This window comes from Ammospiza caudacuta, chromosome 2, assembly GCF_027887145.1.
Source record: "Ammospiza caudacuta isolate bAmmCau1 chromosome 2, bAmmCau1.pri, whole genome shotgun sequence".
Lineage (NCBI taxonomy): Eukaryota > Metazoa > Chordata > Aves > Passeriformes > Passerellidae > Ammospiza > Ammospiza caudacuta.
Window position 1 is genome coordinate 42,681,361 of NC_080594.1, and position 25,268 is coordinate 42,706,628.

Consider the following 25,268-nt stretch of genomic DNA (forward strand, 5'->3'; position numbering starts at 1 on the left):
TCTTCTCCACTCAGACACGAATGTCCAGTGACAAAGAACAGCCTCTCTGGGTTCCCTGGGCTGGTGAATCTCCTGGGCCCTCACTGCACAACTGCAAGGCAAAACTTAGAAGCTCAAAGGAACACATTGTTGAGGGCCACTCGTTCAACCACGGCTGGCTTGTCTCTTCAAGTTTGTATGGCTTGGTGCCTCAAGACAATTCTCTCATTAGGCTCTGACAGAAAGTCGTCATTGACTCAACTCAGCAACGCTCCCTGGCACAGAAGGTTGCAGATATTATCTATTCAGACAAGTCCAACATTTTTTAATACAAAACCTTCTTCACTGCCAAGGGTTCCACATACGTCTCAAACCACAATGCCTCTGTTCTGCATGGGCTGCTCAAAAACTTTGGACAGCACATTAGCTTGACTCTATCCTTTATTTTTACTGAATTTTGTTTAACAAACAACTTACATGCAAAAAGAAGATTAAAAGTTTCAAGGAAACCATTAAACTAGTTCAGTGAATTTCATATCAATAGTCTTAAGTGACAGAAAAACACTCTGACCAAAACCAGGGTTATAAATTCTACCAAGTAAAATAAGTCACAGAATACTGCCTCCATTACTAAGATTTTCACTTTTGAGTTTGATACATATAATTATATATTTATAATGAGCAAACAATCATACAGAAGAGAACAAAGATGTTTCATTCCGTGCAAAAACATCTACAGAAAATCAAATCTTGGCAGGCACTGCATGCAATCACAAATCCATGTACTCCCTTTAAATACCATGCCTGTTCATTCCTGCCTGATCTGTCCTTCAGTTTACAAAACTATAACTAACAGGGGGCAGGGGGGGAAGCCACCTCTTACCTGGTTTTACTCAACAAAAAGAGCATTCTTGCACATTGTAGCTAGGACAAATATGGCAGTCAATTAGGAAGAGATGAAAATATTTTTGAGAACATATGAAGGCCATTTGCTCATTCTCCTTAGCTTTCCATTCCTAATAGATGGCAATCATAAATGCTTCCAGAGATTTCTGTGCGTTACTCCACATTCAAGCCTTTAGGTACCTCTATATAGGAAAAATTAGCAATGTTTGCTGTCTTTGCTGTTTTCTAACTAGATGAGCAGTTAAGGGAGTATTATTTCCATGTAAAGGAGACAGAAGACTGACTGCATCTGGCTTTTTTCCCTAATTTGCATGAAATCAATATTTTGCAACCCAGAGGTTGGCTACTCTGTGGGTTTGTTTCCTTGAAAGGGGGAGGTGCAAAAAGGACTTACTGGGGAGAGGTGCAAGGAGGGAATCAAGATCTTCCATCTCTTGGGATATTTCAAAATGAAAATTACTATAATTCTTATGAAATATGCAGCACTTACTATAAACTGGAGTTCTTGAAAAATGTGACAGGGGCTAAATTCCAGTCACTGACAGGGCTGTCCTGATATGACCATGCTTATGGACAAGAGCATCATTCATTCTCTAGAGCCAGTCCTTTGTGCCTTTGTTCATCAACAGCTTAATGCTCCAAAGAAAAGAAGCCCATTTTCCCCAGGCACACAAATGCAATTCGTATGGTCAAAATCAGAATTTCGAGATAGTTAAAATATGTTTCCCTGTAACACTTTCTTACTTCTCTTCCGCTGCTCTTAAAGTCCCTCTGTTTGACACCTTTGATAACAGAAAGCACTGCCTGTTCTTGGATTTGGCCCTTGGACTTTATCCCTGTGTACAAAGGGACCTACGGAAATACAACTGGCAGGTCAGGTGAAGGCCACTTCTGCCTGCATAGCTTCCACTCCTGTACAGACACATGAAAACGTGAAGTGCACCTCCATGTGAGAACAGAACCAAGCAATGATGCAGAGAAATACACAGTCAAGTCTTCATACAGTGACAGTAAAAAGAACAGTTTATTCAGTTTCACTGCTGCATCACTAGCTCACATCTAGCCAAGTGTTTTGTGACCACAGGTCAATTATGTTCACCATCTGTGGCTTGTGCAATACAGTCTGTAACTTAATAGCAGTCACAGTCCAGTGCACCGGGAAGGAAAGCTCCCAGCATGGAAGACATCTTTGCATTTGCTATGAACAACTGCTGCTTGCAGGCAGCCTCATGCAAAGAGTCAAGGGCTAGTCTGAAACAGGAATATTTATCTCCATATATTATCACGGAGCTGACTGGCAGGGCCGAAGGTCTTCAAACAGCATGGAGGAGCTTAGGCAGAGATTTTGTCATGATTTAGTGCTTCCAAGCTAGCATCACTCACTGACTGAAAAGTCCCTTAAAATCAAAACTGAAAAACATTGCTTAAATGAGTGCTCAGAGTTTAAAACGTTATGTCACTCTCTAAACCCAGCTCTTGTTGAACATGTGTTACACATAACCAAAGCCTGACACACTTCCTGCATTGGCAGGGAGATAGTAATGGAAAAGCTCACTGAGGCTAGTTTTAGTGATTTACAGCAAAGCATGGAGGGGGGGAATCACATCTTTCTTCAATATGTTTTTCTACTAACAATATACGTGTCCTGCAAAAAGCTAGTCTAAGCTACTTGGCACTAAAGCTAGAGTAAAGCAAAGGTGGCAAAGTCAGTGACTGGCATTTCAATCAATCCTGCCTAATATCATCTGAGGGACAGGATTTACCTCTATTTTACAAGTCTGTATCTGGAGATACTACTCTGCACTCTCTCCACAGTCAGAAGAGAAATACATTAGGTCCTCAAAGCAGATAAAACTGCACATTTACTTGAGTCCAGTTAAAGCTCGGATCCACAGAAATCACTTGCTGCCCCTCAAAGTACGCTCCCAACATCTGCACCAAGGACTTCTCTAGCTCAACTCCACTACATTCTCACCTAACATGGACATATCCTTAAAGCTGAGATAGATCAAATCATAAATGATCTACTGAATGCAAAGGAATTGTGGTTGGCTAGCTTCAATGCAGACTTGCCCAAACAGATTTAATCCAGGAAACCTAAGGAAACAGCAACAGTATCCATTTACTGTCTTGGAAGTAAATACTCCTTCATACACCTTTTGTCATGCACCAGTTATGTATCTTACAAAATAAACCACATGGGCTTGTCTACAGTCTTTAACCATACACATAATCGAGAACAAATTAAAGTTACAAGCCACTCTGTTTCTTCCCATTTCTAACCTTCAAGTCCTGGGAATGCTACAACAATATTCTTGCATCTCATGCATTAACCTACTTACTGTAAATCCACCAATTTCTTGTATATTAAAGAAAATCATTATGTAGGGAACAAACAGTCATGAATGGTCATATGCTTGTTTTGTCTGGAGTCAGAGGAGTATCAGGAGCTGTGGATCTCGTTGCCCTTAAAGGGCAGAACAGTTTAGTGGTCACAACAGCAATGCTAACAACAAAAATTTAAACCACTTTTTCTGAAGGCTGCACAACTAGGCAGGTGACACAGATCTGCTGCAGTTTCCTTCTTTCTAGGTGCAAGAAGCAATATAAACAAAACAACATATGAGTTTGGCTTAAGCTTTTGCTGCATGCAATCCAAAAGCAAACACAATAGGCCTTAACAAATGATCAGGCAAAGGTACTGCTCTTAAGGGAAGTGGTAGCAGGCTCTAGGGCTTTATCCACTGCTTCTCAACTGCAAATGAACAGGATCCAACCTTTTATAAGAGCCATTTCAAAGCTTTGAACATGGTAAGCTTCAGGCATTATCCTATAAAGCAACAGCTACCTAAAAATGAAAATCCCTACTGATAAAAGATAGAGCATCAGCAAGAAGACTTAAGTACTATAAAATGCACAGACATGTCTCCTCATTTGCACAGGAGAAAATACTGCCTACAGGACTTAGGAGCAAGAAACTCACTGTATTTTATTAACCACCAACTTCCCAGATCTGTAACTGCTATTTATACACTCCAATCCCTCTGGTAAAGTTGGCTTTAAGGTGTTTTTAACATCTCAACCCAAATTACAAAGTATCTATGGATTTCCAAATCCATTTTCACTTCCAACTACTTCAATTCTGTTCTTGCCTGACCTATAACTTATGTTAAAACATATGGCAGGGTATTTGCTAAAAAATCCCTCCAAGATATATATACCCTAAATCAATTCTAAACTGTTTTGGATTTAAGATCAGGAAGGGGGTGGAAGGAGAACCTAAGAGTGCTTTGTTGCGTTTCTGTTGGGGTTTTGGTTTGCTGTTTCTTTTTCTTTTTTTTTTTTTTTTTCTTTTTTTTTTTTTTTTTCCATATGAAACTAACTGAAGCAGCCAAAAGTTATTTAGAGTTAGTTTATGAAGTGAAAATTCTGTAAACTTTCTACTGGAAAGGCAATTTAATCTCAGTTCCAGATACCGACATGCTCAATATACATTAAAAAAAAAAAAAAAAAAACAACAACAAACCTTCATAAAGGTCATTATTAAATACTTTGGAGAAAGATTTAGGAAAAATAACTGCACATGCATTCAGTAGGCATCCCTAGTGGCTGTCTCATTTACCTCATTACACACATGTGCGTGCACACACAGAGTGTTAACTGCACTCCAAAAGAAAACTGCAGGCACAGACTGCAAGAAATTAGGTGGGTCCTCCCCCTGGTTCCCTCCTCCCAATGGACGCCCACTATTCTTCTAAAAATTCCCCACAGAAAAAGAGAGTGCTAATTGTAGCTATCACAAAGTGTTTTTCCATCGTCACAGAAATTTAATTCCTAAATTTGAGCCAATGCACACGCAGAGGCAGAGACCAAATAGAGGTAGGAGTGGTGATGAATCCACATAGCAATTCTGTGCAGGGAAAATTTAAACACACAACAAGAGAATAATCCCATAACTGGCATATCCACATTAAAATCTTGAAAAGTTTATTTTCAGCCTCTTAAAGCTAACTGATGCAACACCTTCCTGTGAGAACATTGCATAGCCCAGGCACTTGCCACCCATACCACAGAGTTACCACAAAATGCATCAGTTCCCTCTTTAGGGCTTGTTCTCTTACATTCTTTCAGGAACAAAATGGGACCTCTTTTGGTTCCACAGTAGTGAGATGCTTAGCTCAAATCTCAGTACCTGAGTACTCAAATCCAAGTGACACTTGGGAATTCATGCTGTCTTGTGCCAATGAAAGCTGCACAAGATACTCAGACATGTAAGGAAAGAGCTAGAGCAGAGAACATGCTCGTGCCACTGCATCAGTTAATGGTACTGCCTCATCTGCAATATCCAAGGCAAGGGCATGTCTCAGAAAGTTCAAAGAAAACAGCAAAAATAATGAGGACCTTAAAAAGATCTCTCATAGAACTGACTTTCAAAACTTGTGGAACAATCACAGAGATGTCAATTCAAAGAAACCCAGACAAAGAATGACAAGGGAAAGAATCTCCATTGTCCTCAACTTAAGACCTGAAAGAAACCAGCATTAGCTGGCCATCACTCATAACAACTGTTCCCTTTGGGAGCTGGCACCAGGCTGCAAGAGCAAGCCCAGGGAGCAAACAGTAACACACCAGCACTGACAGTGATGATTAGAGGGCAGATGGTGGGTCTGCAGTTGCACTGGCAATACCAGAATGACAGGCTGTACACAGGTACAGAACAGATCATCTGACCCCCAAGAACTGCTCTCCAGCATAAGACACTCCCAGGAATGAGGAGTGAAATGATGAATGCATGAGTTCCTCGAGGAGAATTAAGTCAATCTGTAGCAGTGGAAACTGTCTCTTTCTCCCTATACTCTAATACAAGTAAGAGCATGGGAATGCATTTTCTCCCCTCTGCCTACCACTGACAGGCAGCCACTGGAGTGTAAAGGAATGGCCCAGGTTTACAGCTACACAGGTGCACTGCAGCCACTCACAGCACCTCTGCAAGAGTAAGCTTTAGGTGAAGCACAGAAGACATGTGCCAAATTATCCATACACAGTGTTGATGCAGGTGAAGAGCAAGAAGCCAGCAGAAGCAGATGCTCACACTCAGCCTGCAGTGACACTACGGTAAATAAGCAGTCCTCTGCTTTACCATCTCTCCTGAAAAATTACTCTAAAATGAAAGGGGAGCTGCATTTGTTCCAACCAAGGCAGAACTTTAGATGGCTTAGAAATTAAAAAAGCAGGCAGGCTGTGAAGACATCTCTCCTGCATATTATAGGAACTGTGGCACAGCATGAAATTATGGGCTCCTAATGGCCTCCAGGAACACACAGGCATCTTCTGCTCAAAAAAAATCTCTCGTGCAGCTAAGTGAACATTCCTCTGTGGACACTGTTTTTCATTGCTAGTGAGTACAGACACACTGTTGAATGGGAAACCAGAAAAGCTGAGGAGAGCTGGAATCCCTGCCCAGACAGCTTACAGTTCACACAGATAAGGTGACAAAAGGGAGGAAAGAGTCACAAGACACAATCGGGATGGCAAAGAAAACATGTTGAACCATCTTAACTACCAGAAGGGAAGACAACTTCAGTTGTAAAAAGGAAATATTGGCTTGGCCTCTACTTCTAAAGGTAGTCTTCAAGTGTCACAAAAACTGTGAGAAGATGACTTGGACATCAAAACTGAAAAAATAATTCCACATATGCAAACTTCAGTAAAAAAAAAAGAAAGTAAGTTAAGTAAGAAGTAAGTTTATTTTTTTTTATAATATCATATATATAACATAAGATTATACAGTTACAGCTGTAGCAGAATTTGCAGTTTTATTCATATCAACAAGCCACTTAGCCTCAGCCTAAAAATGATATTTCCTGTATGTTAGAGTGACTTAATACCCTAACTTCACAGAGGGACAACTTCAGACATATTACAAATTTCCACACCCAGGCGTGTTCAGAAGATAACTATTTGTATCCATAGGCAAAAGGTGCAAACTATCATAGAATGCACATAAACTACTGATTAATTTCCAAATCTTAGCTTAAAATTGGCTAATAAGCTGCCTTTAGAAAGAAACATTCATATACTTGTCATGAACAGGTGGACTCTCAGTTATTAATTATGGATGACTGAGAAAGCACTCACGGGATGAAAAATCACCATGCTTGTCAAAGGAATTAGCTTTGTACTCAGAGATTTTTATGCAATTTCACTGTGTTTACATTTTACAAAGATTCTCAACCACAGCTGAGAAATGCAGAAGTTGTACCACTAGGTACAAGGTACCACTACCAACAGTTTTATACTCAGGGACTTTTTTTTTAGAGCTAAGATATATCAAAAATCCCCTTGGCTTCATAAGAGAAACATACAAAGAGCTTTCAAAACTCCTGTGACACCGAATTAGAACTCTGAATTTATAATTAACTAATCTAATAGCAGACTTCAAAGAGCCCTGTTTGGACGTTTTTTATGTCAGAGCAATTCATTGTGACAGAAGAATATTTTTATCAGCTCAGAGATTACAATCTTGCTCTGAAAGAAGGTACTTCCAAGGACTCAGTGTTTACAAACAGGCAGAAGCTCTCAAGACTGAACACCTCATGTATATATACATACACATAACATACATACATACATACATAAGGAGGAAAAAGTATATACAACTGACAGGTTGAGGATTTCACTTAATTAAAGCACCTAAAAGAAAATGGAGCAACTTTGAAAATTCACCTCCAAGTGAGGATTGCAGAGTCCGCTTTTTCAAGATAAAACAACTTTATAAAGAAGCATATCATATGGTAGAGATTAAACTTCAATTTCACCTGTTTGACTTCAGGTCCTTTCAGTAACATGGCTAAATACATTTTGGCATTACTGAAAACTGACATTATTTTACCATAGCAAACTTACAGAAGCAAGATGTTCTCTGAAGGAGGTCACATTTTTGTATTTTTTTTTTAAACAAAACATACCCTTAAATCTGGAGAGAAGTTGTCTGCTGAGGTGGAGATGGAGTCAGACGACAAAGCAGAAGCAGATTTGGTGTGAGTGGAATGGTCCGACTGCGACGTGGAAGCGCTACAAAGAGAAACACCAGAGGGTATCAAAACTGTGCTCGAGAAAGTTCAAAAGCTGACAAGTCCAGCCACTCTCTTACAGTCATATCAGGCATTTCCCACTGTTCCTACCCTTTCCACTCTCAGTTATTCAGCCCTCAGCAGTGCTTTAAGAGAACCTGTTCTACTTGCCATTACCAGGGATTACCAAAGCGTACACAACTCTTTACTAAAACTCAGCTCTGAATGAGCCAACATTAACCACAACCACCACCTTGAGCAGAGGAACCCACTCAGTGCCCAAAGCTGGGTGAGCAGATGCAGTGGAGCTGCAGGTTGAGATGTGTGTGATGAGAGCCTGAGCCAAGAGGCCAGAACTGCCAAGCCTTTGCACAGCCAAGGGCCTGGGGACCTGTGGCCCGGCCAGGTGACCGGACACCCAGAGACACGGCAGGAGCCAGTGACCCCAGACCTTCCTGCATTTACACTGCCAGGGTATAAGAGCCCAGGGCTTCCTTTGTTTGGGGTCCCTCCTCAGAGGCACCAGCTTGAGCTGCTATTTTGTTATTTAGTTACTGCACCAAGATTAAGTTGTTTTAAGGATGGAGTCATCTTAGACCCTGCTGTGGGAAATCCGGGGTGGAGATGGTAGCACATCTCGGTCTGTCTGTGAGTGCGGGGTGCGTAGCTGCAAAGGGCCTTTGCTCCCCGCTCAGGTGCCGAGAGAGCGACTGTCAGACTGGCTCCTGGATGGTCGGATGGGGAAGTTTCCTTAGCACCGGATCAAATCCTAAATTACAGAGCTAAGGGCCTCCATTTCAGCCCTTCAGATGGGAGATATTAGTGCGCTGCAAGGGGATGAAAACAGACAAACTCCTGAACACGCGCCAGCAGAGCCCTGACCGCAGCTGTACAGCGGGGGAAGAAATTCAGAATTAAAACTCTTTTCATTGCACACAGCTTTTCTTCTTCAAAGATGCATGCAAAGCTGAGGAGAATAAAAAGACTCTTCCAGCATATGTCTCTGGTGATATAAAATGCAATTCTCTAAATAACAAAGCAAAACAAAAATTTTCATTTTCTATACAGTTTTCCTAATATAGCTGTAAACAATTAAATAAGCTTATATTTTACAGCATTTTTATGCTGCAACCTCTCCTAGAACCCTAATTGCTTAAAATGAGTATTTGATACCAAGGCTTTTAAAACCCCAGATGGCTGCAAATAAAGATCCTATGAGGTACAATGTTACTTCCTGAAGTCACTGTACAGAGATAAATACTACCTGTGCCAATTAATTCTTACCAACCCCACAAAGGTATTAGCTGGGTGTAAAGATACTCTTAAGGATCAGCTATCAGACTTGGAAGCCTAGCCTTGGCTGAAGCAGAATATCACCAGGAGTATTACTGTTACTACTTATGTTAATTAGACACGTGACAACCTAGAAATAGCTGTATCTGAGCTTCCAAAGGGCCTGGAGATTTGATTATTGTCTGAAAATTGTTTTGCTCCTGATAAACAGCCACCATAAGGCCAAAATGTTCCATTTTTATTTCTATTCTTTGGAGTTTGGCAAAGTATTGCACAGGGAGTGTTAAAAAGGACCACAGAAAAATTGGGCTCTTGCTGGGAGTTAGTCCTGTCTGTTCAAGAATTAAAGAGCACTGGCACCTCTTTCATTCTGAGAAGTAGAAACTTCAAAATGGAACCTTTAGGAACAGTAAAAAGTTATTTAAAACAAATTACACTGGTGTGCCAATTGATCAGCACAATTCCACTGAATGCACTTGTTGTACAAGGTTCAACAGCCAATCACTCAGCTTTCCAATGTGCTCAGCTGCTGTGGTGCTGCCAGGTAAACTCACACAATTCCAGATGGCCAGAGTGACTTGTGCGTACAACTCATGCCCCAGCCACCCTACAGCCTCTGTTCAGGCAGAAAATCATCTTACACCAAAACAGCAAGAACCAAATCTGTAAAACCTCCCATTCTTGTGAAGGAAAAGGCCTCATATAAGCACTGTATCTGGGTATAGTTCCACATTACAACAAATCTGATATAAAGTTTCTGCTGCTGCTGCTGGGCTGCTCACATTCCTCTCTCCTCCGGACCCAGAGTGCACATTGCTGCCATCTCCATTGTGCTGGACAGGCATCATGGGATGCACGGCTCAATCTGCCGATCTGACAGGGCAGTAAACTATTAATAAACATGAAGAGAGTCTGCTGTTGGGTAACAAGGCTGATTGGATTCATTACATGGCTATATAAATCATCAGATGCAGCACACAGAGAGGGAAGGAATCTGTATCTGGAGATGATGAGGAAGGCTGAGAACACTTTGCGCACAGCAGCCTGCAGGCATGCTAAATTAGGCTTAGCACTAAACCACATTTTTACATTACTCTCCTTAAATGAGCTCAGACCCCTTATGTGCTCCCTTGAAACTTCTTTCGGCCTGGTTTCTGCACGGTCAGTCTTCACCTTTGTCTTTGCACCCATTTAATTATCTTGATTTTTAAAAGCATGTTAAAAAAAAAAAAAAGAAGCACTTAATTTAATTGTCCCACAGAGCAGCACCCATTTACTGTACAGCAACCTACAAGGAGATGGTACTTAGAGCGTACTTTAAGGTACTCAAAAGTCATCAATGAAGACCAAGCAGACACTGTAGATGCTGTTATTGTTGGGTGACAAGCCTGACTCCTGTCCCTGGGTCCCCACCGTGCCTTCTCCCACACCAGCTCCAGCTGGGGAGGCAGAGACTGAGGGTAAGCCTCCAGAAGCCTTCTAGCTGCCTCCCCTCTCAGGGCCCACTCTTTTGTGTATTTAAATGCATTTTAAAGGTCAGCAGCTCTGCTGAGTTTACGAATCCTTTAGCACAGGTGTAAGTACCCAAGCCAGGGCACACCTGCAGCTGACCTGGCCCTGTACCCCATGGAGGACATCTTGCTCAACCAAGCAACCACAGCAAAATCACAGTAACCTACCGGCAGAACCATTTCCTTAAAAAATTTAATGTCTTTTAGAGAAAGAAAAGGGAGCTGGAAAGACCAGACAGGTTTAGTGGAGCATGCTAGTCTCTGCCCCAAAGTGAGGACAAGCTAGACCCAAACAGTTCCCAAGAGCTGTCTGTCTAACTTGCTCTGAACAGCTCCCAGGGAGGGAGAGTGCTAACAAAAGGATCAACATTTCACCAGTTTTCCTGCTGACACAACTTGTCTGCCTAGATGCATTCCCAGTGACTGCTTAATACACAAGCAGTGATTTTCTAATCATTATAAACCAAAGATTTTTATGAAATTGCTAATTAATTTCACTTTCAAACTAAGGGCCAAACAGCATTATGCAAGGGAAAAAGAAAAAGAAAAGGAAAAAGGGGGAGAATGATAATACACAGCATGTCTGAGCTGTGACTGTGTTTTCTGTTTATTGATCATGCTTGGCTTCAAGTGGCTGTTAAAGAACAAAAGCATTTGCATTTTAGAAGTAGATTTTCAAAAGCTCCCCACACCAATGTCCCTGTGCTCCTGCAGAAACCACCAGAGAAGCCTCCCTCCAGTGACAGCAGTGGGAGCCTTGGGGAAGCAATGCCTGCAGACACAGCAAACAATACCCCTGGATTATGCAGCTCAGCACAGTATGCATAGGTTGCGTATGTTTGGCTCGCTACCTCTCTTCTCCTCATCTGCCATTTCCAGGGAGCTGAGATGGAAGGAAGGAGCAGACAGCAGAAAGGCCACTGGTTTGTGGCTCCCTCCTCTTATCGGTGTCAGGCAGCTGCACAGCTCCAGCTCCACTGCTTAGCAAACTAATTAATCTGATGTCCCTGCATGCACATGAGAGGATTATTAGTTTCAGTGGTTTAGTCAATCTTAGCTCCCCTTTGCTGCCAATACAACAGCAAAGATCCTCAAACCACAGAGTTTCATATGCCTTTGGATAAGGGAGAACAGGAGAGTATCCTGGGACCAGCACACAAACTCAGAGGGAGGACACCACCAGCCCCTCTGCATCAAATCAAGCAAATCATTACTTGTGCCTCTGCCGTGGCTTCTGCACATTATCCCAGCTTTTGCCAATGTGAAGTTAAAGCTGTCTCGTGCATTACTTTTGGCAGCCTGACGGGTATGTCTGGCATCAGCTTAATGTGCTGAAGACCCCATTGAGGACATTCTGTTCTCACAGGCACAAACCCCCAACAGCTGCATCTCACCAGTAAGGCAACACAGAGTAGACTGAGGGATGGCCAGGGCATGATGGACACATTTAAGTGCTGGGTTGGGGGCACCTGACAAACATCTGAGAACACAGGTAAGTTTGGACAGATCTGAGCCAGGGTTAGAAATCACTAGGGCTGTGCCAGTCACTGCTATCTGCAATACTACTTAAACACGCGAAATTATGGTATTGGCTCTGAACTTCATTAAGGTTCTGGAAAACAGCATATACTCAGATTCAAAAAATACTTTGAGTCTGCCTATAGAAAAATAAATGAGCTCCTGTGAGGAACCAGGGATGACCAAGGACCTCCTGGAGCTTTTCTCTTCCCCGTGCTTCAGGCCCAGACAGCTTTTCCTTGTCCATGTTGATGGATGTCTGTGTTAAGTATGAAAAGAGACCCCTTCAACAGGTCAAAAGCACCTTCAGGGAAAGGACCTTACTCCTGTGACTGCCATTCCTATTTGCTCCTCTCCTCATTCCTCCCCCATGCAAAAGCAGAAAACAGGTCTAGGGTGCAACTAACACTGATCTATCTTTCATCTTGGCAATTATTTTTATTATTTAGATGTTTTTCTTTATAGCCAGATTTGGAATGATAAATGGTCCAAGTGTGAGCTGTCGGCACAATGGTCTTATATAACGTCTGCATGCAGTAGTAACCCTTTGGCTATAAGGAATACATACACGCAACTAGTCAGAGTAAAAACTGGAAACTGAGCACAGTGAGTCAACTCCTGATAAAGTGTTCATTGTTATTATTAGGACTATCTCACAATATGCCAGGTGGTTTTCAAACATAATTCAGACTCGGACAGATGCCCTCCGGTGGTTCCTGTTCAGGCAATTGAAAGGTATTACTACACCCATAGCAGAATTGAAGGCATGCCAGCATGCTGAGCTTAAAGTGTCAACAAAGATGGAAAGGAGCTGCAAACAGAAGTGTCTGTGATGCACAAACCTGACCTGTTAAACTATGAACATGCAGGGGAAATATTTTGGGGGAACCCCGTGATAAAGTCTTAAGCCACTTCAAAAAATATAATTAAATGGCATTTGCCATTAATAATACAAGGTAATCTCCCTGCAATGTAAAAAAAGTGATGTATCAGAAAGCCCAGGAAGAGAAACAAAATTCATAGTTGCCATTTGCTCTGGCAACTGTTACACTAGGAGTTTGAATATGAAGTTCTTTCTTTCCTAGCATAGAGAAGCAATAGTTTTCCCTGGAAATAGAAAGCACAAGTACAAGCTTCTGAAGATCGTGCTTTGACCTTGTGAGGATCTGAGCACGACAGTGAGCACAAGCCAGGTAGTAGATAAGCAAAAAGATGCAAAGAAACTGCCAGAATCAAACCATGAAGCCCTGAAGCTTTAACTTGATGCAGACCAATGCACCATTTCTGAAGGACTGAGCTCCTCTATCTATATCTTTACCCCTGTTGTTGGGAACTTAATACAACATTCTTCATACTACAAAGCCAGGATATTTTACTTAGCTGTCTTCACACTCCAGAGGAAAGAAAAACTCCTACTCTGTGATCTCTGAGAAAAGCTTTCTGTGAACATCAGCCTAAGGATGACCACTCTATACAACCTCTTCTCTTATATCCTGTGACTCACGAAGAAAAGTCAAAACAACCAATTTCACACGTCACTTAAAACCAAACAACAACTTCTTGCAAAATCTTAGACAGAAGTCACAAAATGAATATGAGGTGTGATCTGCCTAAACCATCTCAGCCTGTAATTACTGAGAATGGCCATTTCTGAGCAAGCTCTTAGAAGTGTGCCTCACTCTGTTCAGCAAAATCATGAAGTATACATATAGTCGTTCTACTATACTTCTAAACAGCAAGGACATAAATTCTATACAACTTCCCAAAGACAAGTAAATCCTGTGCAGAAAGGGACTGGATATGATGAGGGTGGTGAGACACTGGCACAGGTTGCCCAGAGAAAATGTGGATGTCCGATTCCTGGAAGTGTGCAAGGCCAGGTTGGATGGGGCTTTGAGCAATCTGGTCTAGGGGAAGATGTCTCTGTCCGTGGCAGGGGGTAAAAAGAGACTTTTGTCTTGCTTCAAAGTAAGACACTGTATTAAAAAAAAAAAAAAAAAAAAAAAAAAGCAAACCCCAAAACTAGAGAACATCAAAAGGAAGAAGGTAAGATTAAGTTCTGGTCCCTAAAGTTCCAAGTTCCCTTCCTAAATCCAGGAGCGGGAATATGCATATGAATTTAACACCCAGAACACTCAAAAAAATTCATGGAACAGAAGGCAAACACATCTCTGGATAGATAATATGCCCACTTTGAGTTGCAGTACATGCACAGGGCTTGAGGACACCTATTTTTTGTACCAATGTCATAAAAACTAACCTGGCTCACTCCTATAAATAACACAACCAAAATCAGTAGTCAGTGATGAAAAAGCCATTCTTCCAGCACCTCCTTTATGAATATTCTATCTCTGTCAGTACAACAAGCAGCTGCTTCATTGCTCACAAAGATGTGCCAATTACTCAGACACTAATTGGCATGAGGGCTCACACCATTTCTTCTGTATCAAACAGAATATTTTGTTTCAATAGTCACTGAACTGACACAGAAAACAGGTGACAAAATGCACCACTGAGCAATACAGTTTCAGACACAGAGGTCATAAATGAGAAAAACACTGTAGAGGCAAATTTCCATTTCCTCTCTTCCTGCTTTTTTAAAAGTTTCTCATTATGTACATTCCTAAAAATTAATCAAGGTGAAAACTGCAAATTAATGATGACGAGCGGCAAATACAATTTAATTTGAAGCTTCAGATGCCAAGAGGGCTGGGTCAAATTGATCTGAATTTACAGCAGGGCCATGAATAGAAGCACTTGTAGCACTTGGGCAATTCTTTTACATGTGTAATGCTCCAGAGGTATTGAGCACTCCTCACTCACTTCCCAAACTCAGACTGACAACACTCCCTCCCCAACACTTCCAACACTCCTGTTCCTTCAAGAGAAGAAAAAGCTAACACTGAAAAACCTCCTGGGTCACATCAGAGCAGAGGGAGACAAACCAGTGCTTGTTCCCCATGAATATGACTCTGTCCCACGCAGCACTGGCTGGAACACCCAGCTGTTGCCCACATCAGACTCTCCCATTTGCAGCAGCTCTCTGTGGATCTGTGCTAAGGCTAAGTGGTCCCCATAGTCCTTATCTGTGTATACACACATACTGCTAAGGGTCCTCAGAAGTCCCTCATACACCCCTCTCCAGGTAAGCACTTGAAAGCTCTGTTGGCATCTTACCAGAACCAGGGCCTTGCAGCAGGAGCTGGGCACTCTCTGCTGGCTTCCACTCTGCTGCTGTAAACTAAGTTTTAGCATTTTAACACCACCCCTCCCACAACAGGAATCCCACAGTGACTGGCACCACGTGTGCCCATTATAAAAGGCAATGCCTTTCCCAGAGATTTCACTGACTGACAAAGGAGTGGTATCTCCAGCGAGAAGTGACTGGATCTTAATTCATCACAGTGAAATAAAAAGTCAAAACAGACTAATTCTACCTAGACAACAAATGACACAGGAAACTACCTATAGCATATGTAAGATGCTTACCCCTCTGACCACCCAGTACCATCTTTTTGGCACATGCAGGACAGACAGCTATTAGTTTCAGGTGAGTTGACTGGAACTCACAATTTTTCTAAACATTTAAAGATCCCAGTTCAACCTCTGCTTGACCTGTGACAACCTCAGAGGGGAAGAACTAAAAGCCATAAACAAATATGCTTTTGAAGGAAAGAAAAGCACAGACCACCAGGCTGCCCCTGACATATATATTTATATTATATAATACTGCACTCTCACTATTTAAAAGGGCCACCAATGTCAAAGCTGACCATCATCTAAAAGAGAAGCCATTTTAGCAAACAAATCATGGTGCATGTATGTGACAGACCTAAAATAGTCCCCCATGTCACTTGCCTGAATGAAGAAGTCACTTCTGTTGTCAAGCAAAGCCGGGTCTCAGTCTGACTTCAATGTTCCAAGGGAGGAAAATGACATTTTTTAAAAGTTGATCCTTCCAAGTAGCATCCTGAGCTGAATACACAGTGCATCTTTTCCCAGGAGCCATAAAGAAAATGCCCTATATTTTGACTGTGAACAAGCTTTTCTAGGAATGCAAATTTTCCTCTCAATAGTTACACAATGGACTACAGTGTCACAAGCACCATTCGTGCTCCATTAGTCATTCTTTTATTTTTTTTTAAACTGAAATTCACAAAAGGCCCACAGTGTGTGTAGAGCACTTGCTAAACAATAGGCTGATTGTTTAAAATATTTGCAAGATTCCAAGAATAAAGACCAACGCCCAAAGACAAACCAATATGCACCATGTAATTAATAACAGCAAGGAGCCCACAGTATCATGCTCTCATGAGTCAAAAGTCCAGAAGGTAAAAACCAGGAAGGACAAGAGCTATGAGACCCCTGGATCAATATTCTCTGATCAGCACAAGAAAGATAACTACAAAATTATCTGTATTCATGAGAGGAACAAAAGGGAAGTTCAGTTTCTAACAAGCTCCCAGCTGGTATGGGATGATCCTCAGCTACAAGAGAAAAGAAGAAAAAAAATATTCAAGAAATTGTTAGACTTCTGCAGGGAACTGACATTTTGACTCTGCTCTACCAATTTAATTCCAGCCCATATCCAGGGAGTGCAAAGTTAGTTGTTACCTTCTGAAAGCAGGCTGATAATCCCGTATTTTGGTCTGATTCCAGTTCCTAATGGAAATGTTTGGATTGCAAAATCCAGCCCAGCACAAGCCCTTTTGCTTGCAGCATTAGGAGTCTGGGCAGGGAGTGGCAGGCAAGGCAGGCATCCCATGTTCCCCAGGTGACACACAATGCAAAGGCAGCCCTGTCCATCTGCCTCTGCCCCGGGCCTTCTTAGGGAGGAAGGTCTGACAGATCTCCTAGAGATGCTGCACACATCTGGGTCTCTGCTCCAAAGCTTATGGGTTTCCAACCACCAGCACAGGCCCTCAGCATTGAAGATAAATCAAGCTATAAGATGAAGAGAGGTTCAAAACACAACCCTGTTTACTGCCAACATAAACAAGGTCGTCTACGAGAACAGCACTCTCACCTGCTCTTCTCTGTGGCTTCCTGCACACTGGGTTATTGCTATGCTTCTTTTTGGCATCTCTGGTATTGTTCAGAAGAAGCCAGAGCCTTTGTTTTCAAATATCACATGCTACAGAGGGCAGGACTAAACTAGAAATGAAGATCTTGCCTGCCCTGAGAAAACTATTTCTAGGTCAAAAAAATATGGCTGAGGTGGAGACATTCCAGCACCTCAGGCTTCAGATGGCTGAAGCAGTGCTGCACAGGGACAGACAGACTGCCATCAGGGAGATGGCTGATTGACGTCTGGCAAGAGATCTCCTGGGCTGTGATGAAGCAGCACATGTCCTGACCTGCAGCTTTCTCCCTCAGACAGCCCAGGCAGCTGCCTCAGCCAAGGGAATCTCCACGCTGCATGACTGCTGTGGCAGAACGGGAACTCACCCAACTTCAGGTGTCCCCGGGTGGTACAAGAACACCCACTGTCTGCTAGCCCTGCCTGTGGAAAACACTGATTCCAGAGCTCAGGACATCCTGTGGCACAGAACTAAGACACCTGGGTGGTGCTGCTATCTCCTATATCAGAGCAAATTGGATTTCCCACTGCATCCCACAGAAGAAAGAGAGCTGGCAACATCTGTCTCCACAAGTACTTTGAATAAAGACAAAAGCCATGATGGAAATCCTACATACAATTCAAAATCACCCTTGCAGTTAATCAATATTTATATCTACCTTATAAGCATTGACATCCTTGCTTTAAAAACTTATCAAGCCAGAGAAAGACACACAAGTAAAAAACTATCAGGATTTTGATGCAAATACAGACATTCCCATGCCAAGTTGCAAAAATTAGCAAGGAGAAACAAAAGAAAATGGAAACAGGAACAACAAATCTTTCGTTAATTTTTATTTTTTAGGAAAAGTCTATTAACTTTTTAAAAGAAAGAAAGAGAAACAAGAATTATATTAATGAGTACTTACCTTAAGACAGAAACAAGAACTCAATAAAAAGACAGATGTAACTTCTCTTTTACAATTTGTATTCTGGCAGCACCTCAATTTCTAGCTATGTACTAAGAACCAGTTGCGTTTAGATTAACCAAATATATGTGTACTTCTCACAGTTCATGTGCTGTCTCAGTTTTTTCTTTAGCTTCCTTCGTATGTTCCTATTTAAGAAACACCTTAGTTAGAATATAACACATATTGTTAAACTTTCTGATTTTCTTTAAAACACATACCACACAACCCCTCACTCCAATAAACCTAACACCCACAGGAATTAAAAATACCAGTGATTTACTAATCAATGACATTACTTGTTCCATCCTGGGAAAAATCAAAAGAAGGAGGAAAGAATGTGTAAATATAGCCAATGTGAAGAGTCTTGTATCAACCAGCAAAACTGTAACACCTTGCTAAGCTTTCACAGACACTACACAGCCATGTGCTCTGCCACATTCAGCTCAGAAAAAAAGAGTGGGAACATTTCATTCTGTTGACAGTTCAGGCCCTACATGAAATTAGTCCCTAACAAAATCTCAATGTTCAAGTCAGAAAAGTATTCAGCAATTTAGCAGCTTTGTTCCTTGAAATTCCACCTAGGCCAACACAAGATGTTTCCAGAAACACAGAGCACTGGTGTGAGGAGTGAAGACTGAGAAGGGATCTCAGCAGTATCTCCAAGGTGGCTGCCAAGGGGATGGCGCCAGACTCACTTTGGTAGTGCCGAGCAACAGGAAGAGGAGCAAGGGCCATAAACTAAAATACAAGAAGCTCCATCCCAACATGAGGAAGAACTTCTAGGGTACATGTTGAAAACAAAAGTCTTTTAATTCTTCTGCCTTGCAGTGAAATGAGGAATACAAACTATGCAAACTCATCTGAGGATTTTCTGTTCATCAGTTCTCATTCATCTGAAATGAGGGCTAAACTAAGATCACCCACAGCCACTTCCTCCTGCCACTTCTGCTTCCTCAAGCAGAAATCAGTGTATGTGAAAAAACAAGTAACTCAAATGGAGTAGGATCAATGAGGTCAGAATAGTTTGCCTCTGCCTTGTGTATAACATGGGTGTGTTTGCTTCTACTAAGCCAAGGGGAACCCAGGCAGTGGAGTTTAGACAGCTATTCAGCCTTCCTGGAGTGGATCCTTACCTTCGCTCTACTGAATTACTTGTGGAGTTTATTGATTCTGCTGAGGGTAGAGAGGTTTTAGATACCTACTTCCCATGGAGATATAGCAATCTGAACCAGAACCTACCCTGGTTTCCTGAAGATCAGTGTCTTGTGGCAAAGTAGTTTGTATTTGCTGTGTGTTTAACTGAACACAGCCTTTTGCAGACACCAGAGAAAGCAAATGGGAAGAAGAAAATGCAAAATTAACAGAATATAATGTATTTCTCCAACTTGAGAGAAGCCTTGTCCAAGACAATCTGCACATATTCATGATATCCTTCTCATCTAGGTATTCCCTTGTGTGGCAAATCAAAGTAACTTTTTCTGTAAGGGAAAAACTGCTGTGCCCTCCCTTCCTATATCCATTTTTGCTTAAAAGCAAAACTTGTCACAAGTTACTATTTTCACTTCTCTGTAACACATGGCTAAAACTGTCTAAATGTTAGAAAAATTATCAGTGGACAAACTAGACAAATATATACACATACATGGAGAAATGGGGCTTAGGAAACCAGACTACAAATCTCTGCTCTCTTCTCAGTTACAAATATATTTAGTTAACATGTAAAAAAGAGGGATGCTGTGAGTTAAGAAATAGCTCCTTCCTTTTTTGGAGTTGAGAACAACCCAAATTCAATGCTCTCTTTGCCCTTACCACAATGATGGGGAGGGAGTTCTGTGTAGGTGGTCACATCTGAATTACTCACTGTAGGCTCTACTTAGAGTCACTGTGGAGAAACTGAGATGACTCATTGTCTACAAAATTGATTCTTTCTCATTGTCTTCAAAAATAAAAAAATTAAGAAAAAAAAAAAGAAAAACCACCAACCCAGAGACTACCAGAACTCTGTATTGATCCAATCAGATGAGAAAAATCTCATGCAGGATGCCTGTATTTTTCTCTATGAAAGGTGGAAACAGAAAGTGGAATCTGAATGTGTAATCTAGAATCAGAGTATGTCTCAACAAAAAAAGGTGAACTCTGTCTTTCTGTGGTGCTGGAGACAGTGATCATCAGCACATGCTGTACCCAAACAGGTGGGAATACTGAAAACCCAAGACTGCTCTGCTGGCACAAACCCTGGACACATCCACACCAGTTCCCCCACATTCTCCTCCTCACACCCCAGTCTTTAATGACTACTCTGTTAGCATGCTGCTTCACCTTTGAGGAAAAAGACTTGGGAAGCACTCAAGCACTCCCTCATAAGGTGTGGGGACTCATTTGCTGTGTGGGAGTGAGATACCAATTCTAAGACTGGAAGACACAGCCTGAATTTTCAGGAACAGTCTACTCCAAAAGTCAACTTGGGTAAAATATGAACAGAAGATCCCACATTTTTAATTTCTTTTCAGAGAAGTTCTACTTACAAGTGAGATGCTGATCAATTGTGATTTGTTAAAAGTATCTATCTGCTGGTTAAATCAACTGATTTTGACAGCAACCCTTCAGCAGTTCATCTCTGGTACTACAGGTCCCAGTGACCTGCCCTTACCTTCAGCATCTGCTCTCCACAGCAGGCAGACAGGCCCTTCAATCTCACAACTGCACCAAACTCACTCCAGCCTCCAGCCCTTTCCTGGGCAGATTTAGCTCAATCTGTTCATGAAGGCAATCCTACTACCAATGTGTGCAATCTTTCTCTTTGAGTAGATCACTGAGCAGTGATATCAACTGAAGTCAACAATGGGGTTTATTAAAAAAGCAATAAAAGCAGCACAACTGCTTTATTTTCACTAAAGGCAGAAGGTATGAATGAGGGTGTGGTTCAGCTCAGTTTCATTTATCAGTTCATTTTGTACCAGGGTGGAAACAAAACAAACACTTTGATCACAAAAAACCAAGCAATGATCACAGGTATATTCACTCCAGCAGTTAGATTTTGTACAGAAAAAAATAGCTGGGTTAACCTTTGGCCCTGCCATTCAGTACTGCCATTGTTCTTCATAGGCCATAAGCTTTGCAGTGAATTTTCAAGGCCTTGGGATGTGTCATTTTTGCTTTGCCTTTTCTTGGCCTGCTTGTAGCTTTGGTTTAACTGGTTTGGGTGTGACTGCAATTCCTGTAACTGGTCAGGCATGTGTATCCCCTCTGTTTTATTTTTGTCTGTGTGTGGTACAACAACAGTTTTGCACAGACAACAGTAAAAAGCAGCTATTCTACACAGAATATTTACCACTAATGCAACTTTGTAGAGAGAGAGGTATCACAGCAGAGGACTTGAGAAGTGGAGACACAGGGTGTGGCATGGAAGAGTAGAGGCACAGGGTGAGAAACGGGGCACGGGCTTGGCACCTGAGACCATGGCCATAAACAAATCACCAATGGTCAACCAAAGAAATGCAGACCTGGAGCTGGACAAAACTGGCCTCAGAGATAACAAAGAGAACAAAGGAATTGTATCTAATAACAAAAAAGCAACTATGCATAGCAAAAACTCAGATGCAATGTGGAACTGCAGACCAATGAAGAAAAGAATCAGGTGTAAAGTTGTTTTACCAAACATACTAAAATGACCTCAGCTGGGTCGTACAGGAAAGAGGAAGAGAGAAAAAGAGAGAGAGAGAAAGAGAGAAAAGAAAGGAGAGAAAGCAACATGATGAACCTCATACCTTTCCCAAGAAAGCATTCCAGATGCTGACAATTTGCTCTAACACCCACTACTACCACAATAAAATCAGCAGCCTTGGAACCCAGAGGAGCAGAACAGGGGTGAACCTAACACCAAGAAGAGGGATAGAAACCAAGAACTAAAGGTACAACAGTTTTAACTGCATTATTATTCTTTCTTTTTCTGTAATAATTGCATCTGGATTAATCGTGATTAGACTTCCAAAAATTCAGTTACGCTAAGAATAAATTCTTTGCAATATAAAAACACACTGCCTTTTTGGCTGTGAACAAGGTTTTGAGTGTAACACTTTGTCTGGACATGCAGTCTTCACATCACAGTAAATAACTCCAGATTAAAATGTTGTTTTATTCTAAACAGGTGTTGCCACTCTTCTCAGAACAAAGGAAAAAAAACCCTATAAACTGCTGGTTTTCCAAATACTTCAGCAGAAATACAATCACGCACCCATACCTGACCCAGACCAGATTTGAATCATTGGGTGACCTAGCATTAATGGTTCTGGAGCCATGGCCAGAAGACTACAGAAGCCAGATCTGTAAAGTGGGAGCATTTGTAAGGAGCTAACAAAATTACTAGAAAATCACCTTGAAGGGGTTATGGACTCAAAAACTGCTAACACTTTCTCTTCATCAAATCTATCAGGGTTTAGAAAGCAATGGCAAAGAATTCACGTAGCAGAGAAGCAAGAGAGAAATAAAAAAAAAGAGCTACCTTGAAATCAATGGAAAATTACTGAGTGAGAACATTCTCTGGCAAAAGTAACTACAGATGGTAGGAAAGGGAAGAGCAAATACTTGAAAAGTTCCACTGATTTTTTTGTTGTTGTCTTTCACTGATTTTTTTCTTCAATTAGCTCCCAGTACTGGGGCAATAAAAAAGCAAGATGTTCTTTCAGTTAAAAATGAAGATGGGGTAATTACTGTGACAGTGCCTCTCCTATATTCTCACTTCCCTGGGTTATCCCAGACATCTCCAGAAACCAAACACTTAATTCCCTCCCTGTCACACTCTTCCCTCACGGTGGAATGGGGTTCCCATGGACAATTAAAAAGACTTTTTCATTGCTGTATTACAACTACACTTATACATAACACCCATATATCAAGGTGACCTCTGGACTGTTTCCTTCATTTTTTATGAAGGCCTGTTGTTTGTTTTCCTTGATTGAGCTTTCTGGTAACACAGAATATCCTGAACTAGAAGGGACCCACAAGCACCAAGTCCAGCTCCTGAGTCAACAAAAGCCCTTTGGTGTATGGATCAGGTCTCGTTTTACACTGCTGATACCCTCAGAGAACTGAAACACCAATAACAGTAAAGCAGGTCATCAGGAAAAGATTAATGAAAAAGAAGATGTGGACAATTGATCTGCTGAGCCATTAAAGAGGTATTATGACCTTTCCAAACACAGTTCTTGCCTGTACACACGAGGTGTAAAAGAATTAGCAAAGGAAGGGAGATGATAAAACATCAGAAGTAGGTAACAAAATATGTTCGAGACAGGTGTTAACCTATCAGGAGCACAATCATGCAACAGATAGGAATTGTGTAACTTGACACTGTCAGGTCACCCACAATCTTCAGATTCAGGTTCTGTGATTGCAGCCCTGCTGTAAATAGCCTGTAGTAAAGGAACTACGTGTACAACTCTGCGCTGTCTAGCAAAGAGACTGCTAGTCAGCACAGCATTACCATCTCTCTTCAGAGAAGGCAGTGCTTGATGGGACCCAGGAGAGTCGTGTTCTGAGCCCAGCTTCACTCCTTGCCAGTTGTCAGATCCTGCCTCATGTCTCCACTGCAGCTTCTCATCTCATCCTTAGACATTATCACACTGTGCCCAATCTCTTAGCAAGGAGTCTCAGTACTCAACTGCATTTCCAAGAGCTTAGTAAAACTGCCCACCAGGCATTATTAAAAATAGAGTAGTCCTGGCTAAGGCACAAAATAAATTAAATAGCTGGTCCACATCTCCTCAACACAGAAAGCATCACCATCTGTACAGCAGCTAGAACTACGATACTGCAAGTTCCTGTGAGGCTTTTAAACACCAGCGTAACCTTAATTACAACACAATGAACAGGTGGGTGTCATTTGTATTTTATATTCTCAAATGGAAAATATGCTTAAACCCAAATATTTTTGTAATCAATAAAAAGCATTTTATTGAACAGTCAGAACTGGGACCAAGAGATGTGCATGTGCCAGACAGAGGAAAACTTTTAAGCTGAAGGTCTCGCACTCCGGGACCAGTAGAAATGGTTTCTGCTGAATGCAGAAGCAGAAATGTGCATGGCAAAGACTGCTAGTAAAAATAATTTGTGAATTCTTTAGAGGCAATGGTCTCTCTTCACTGCTATAAATTAAAAGCTCTAAAGTCCTTTTCACTAAATGTTATTTTCATTATTTTCTGCACCAAACCCTGAGACTATTGAAAAGATTCTCCTCATTTTACAGATCTATATGAAGGCAGAACTGCTATTTCTCTTCACAATATACAGTACACCAGAAAAAACAACCCTGTCTCAGAATGGATTTCAGTTGCAAGTAAGTGTTAGAAATTATCACTCATTTATTAAAATCAATAACAATGAGCCCATCTGGAGTTGCTAATTGTTTGTAGGCTTAGTGTCAAGTTCCTGAGATGCAAAACCAGTTCAACACTCAGCCAGCAATGTACTTGTCTTTAATATAACAACCTTGCTTTGCACTTATAAGAAATCAAATGCAAGAAATGCTCTCAAAGCCCATGAGGAAAAAGACAGCTACTCGCATTTCACCAAACACCAGAACTGGCAAAAATCTTCCCTTTCAAACTCTAACTTCAATGACTCATCACAGAACAACTCAATCAGCAAAGCTCACACATCTGGTAGCAATGTGGGGCTACAGCTAAAGCCCTCCTCAGCCAACAGCTCACAGATCCTACTCCTTCCAGCATCACATTCACCCATGGGGAAAGAATTCCTTCAACACAGCCTTAAATCAGACCAGGTATTGACAGAGCCTTATTTGAGACAAGGGGGGAGTTCATACCTCATGGAGTTACTGGTTCAACAGACCTTGCTGCACTGATTTACACCGAGTTTATGTTTTCAGATTTATCCCTGCAAACATAAAGACAAGGAGCATGATTGCTCTCATATGCCTCAGTAAACATGCAGTGCATCG

General features: G+C 41.5%; 1 protein-coding gene across 1 annotated transcript in view; it reads right to left on the reverse strand.

Annotated features, from left to right (window-relative positions):
* MTMR2 (myotubularin related protein 2) overlaps positions 1 to 25,268 on the reverse strand; it is a 62,645-nt gene that overhangs the window by 33,119 nt on the left and 4,258 nt on the right. The window contains exon 2 of the mRNA XM_058822994.1: positions 7,854 to 7,959. Coding sequence (XP_058678977.1) covers positions 7,854 to 7,959 — 106 coding nt within the window. The remainder of the gene's footprint in view (positions 1 to 7,853; positions 7,960 to 25,268) is intronic.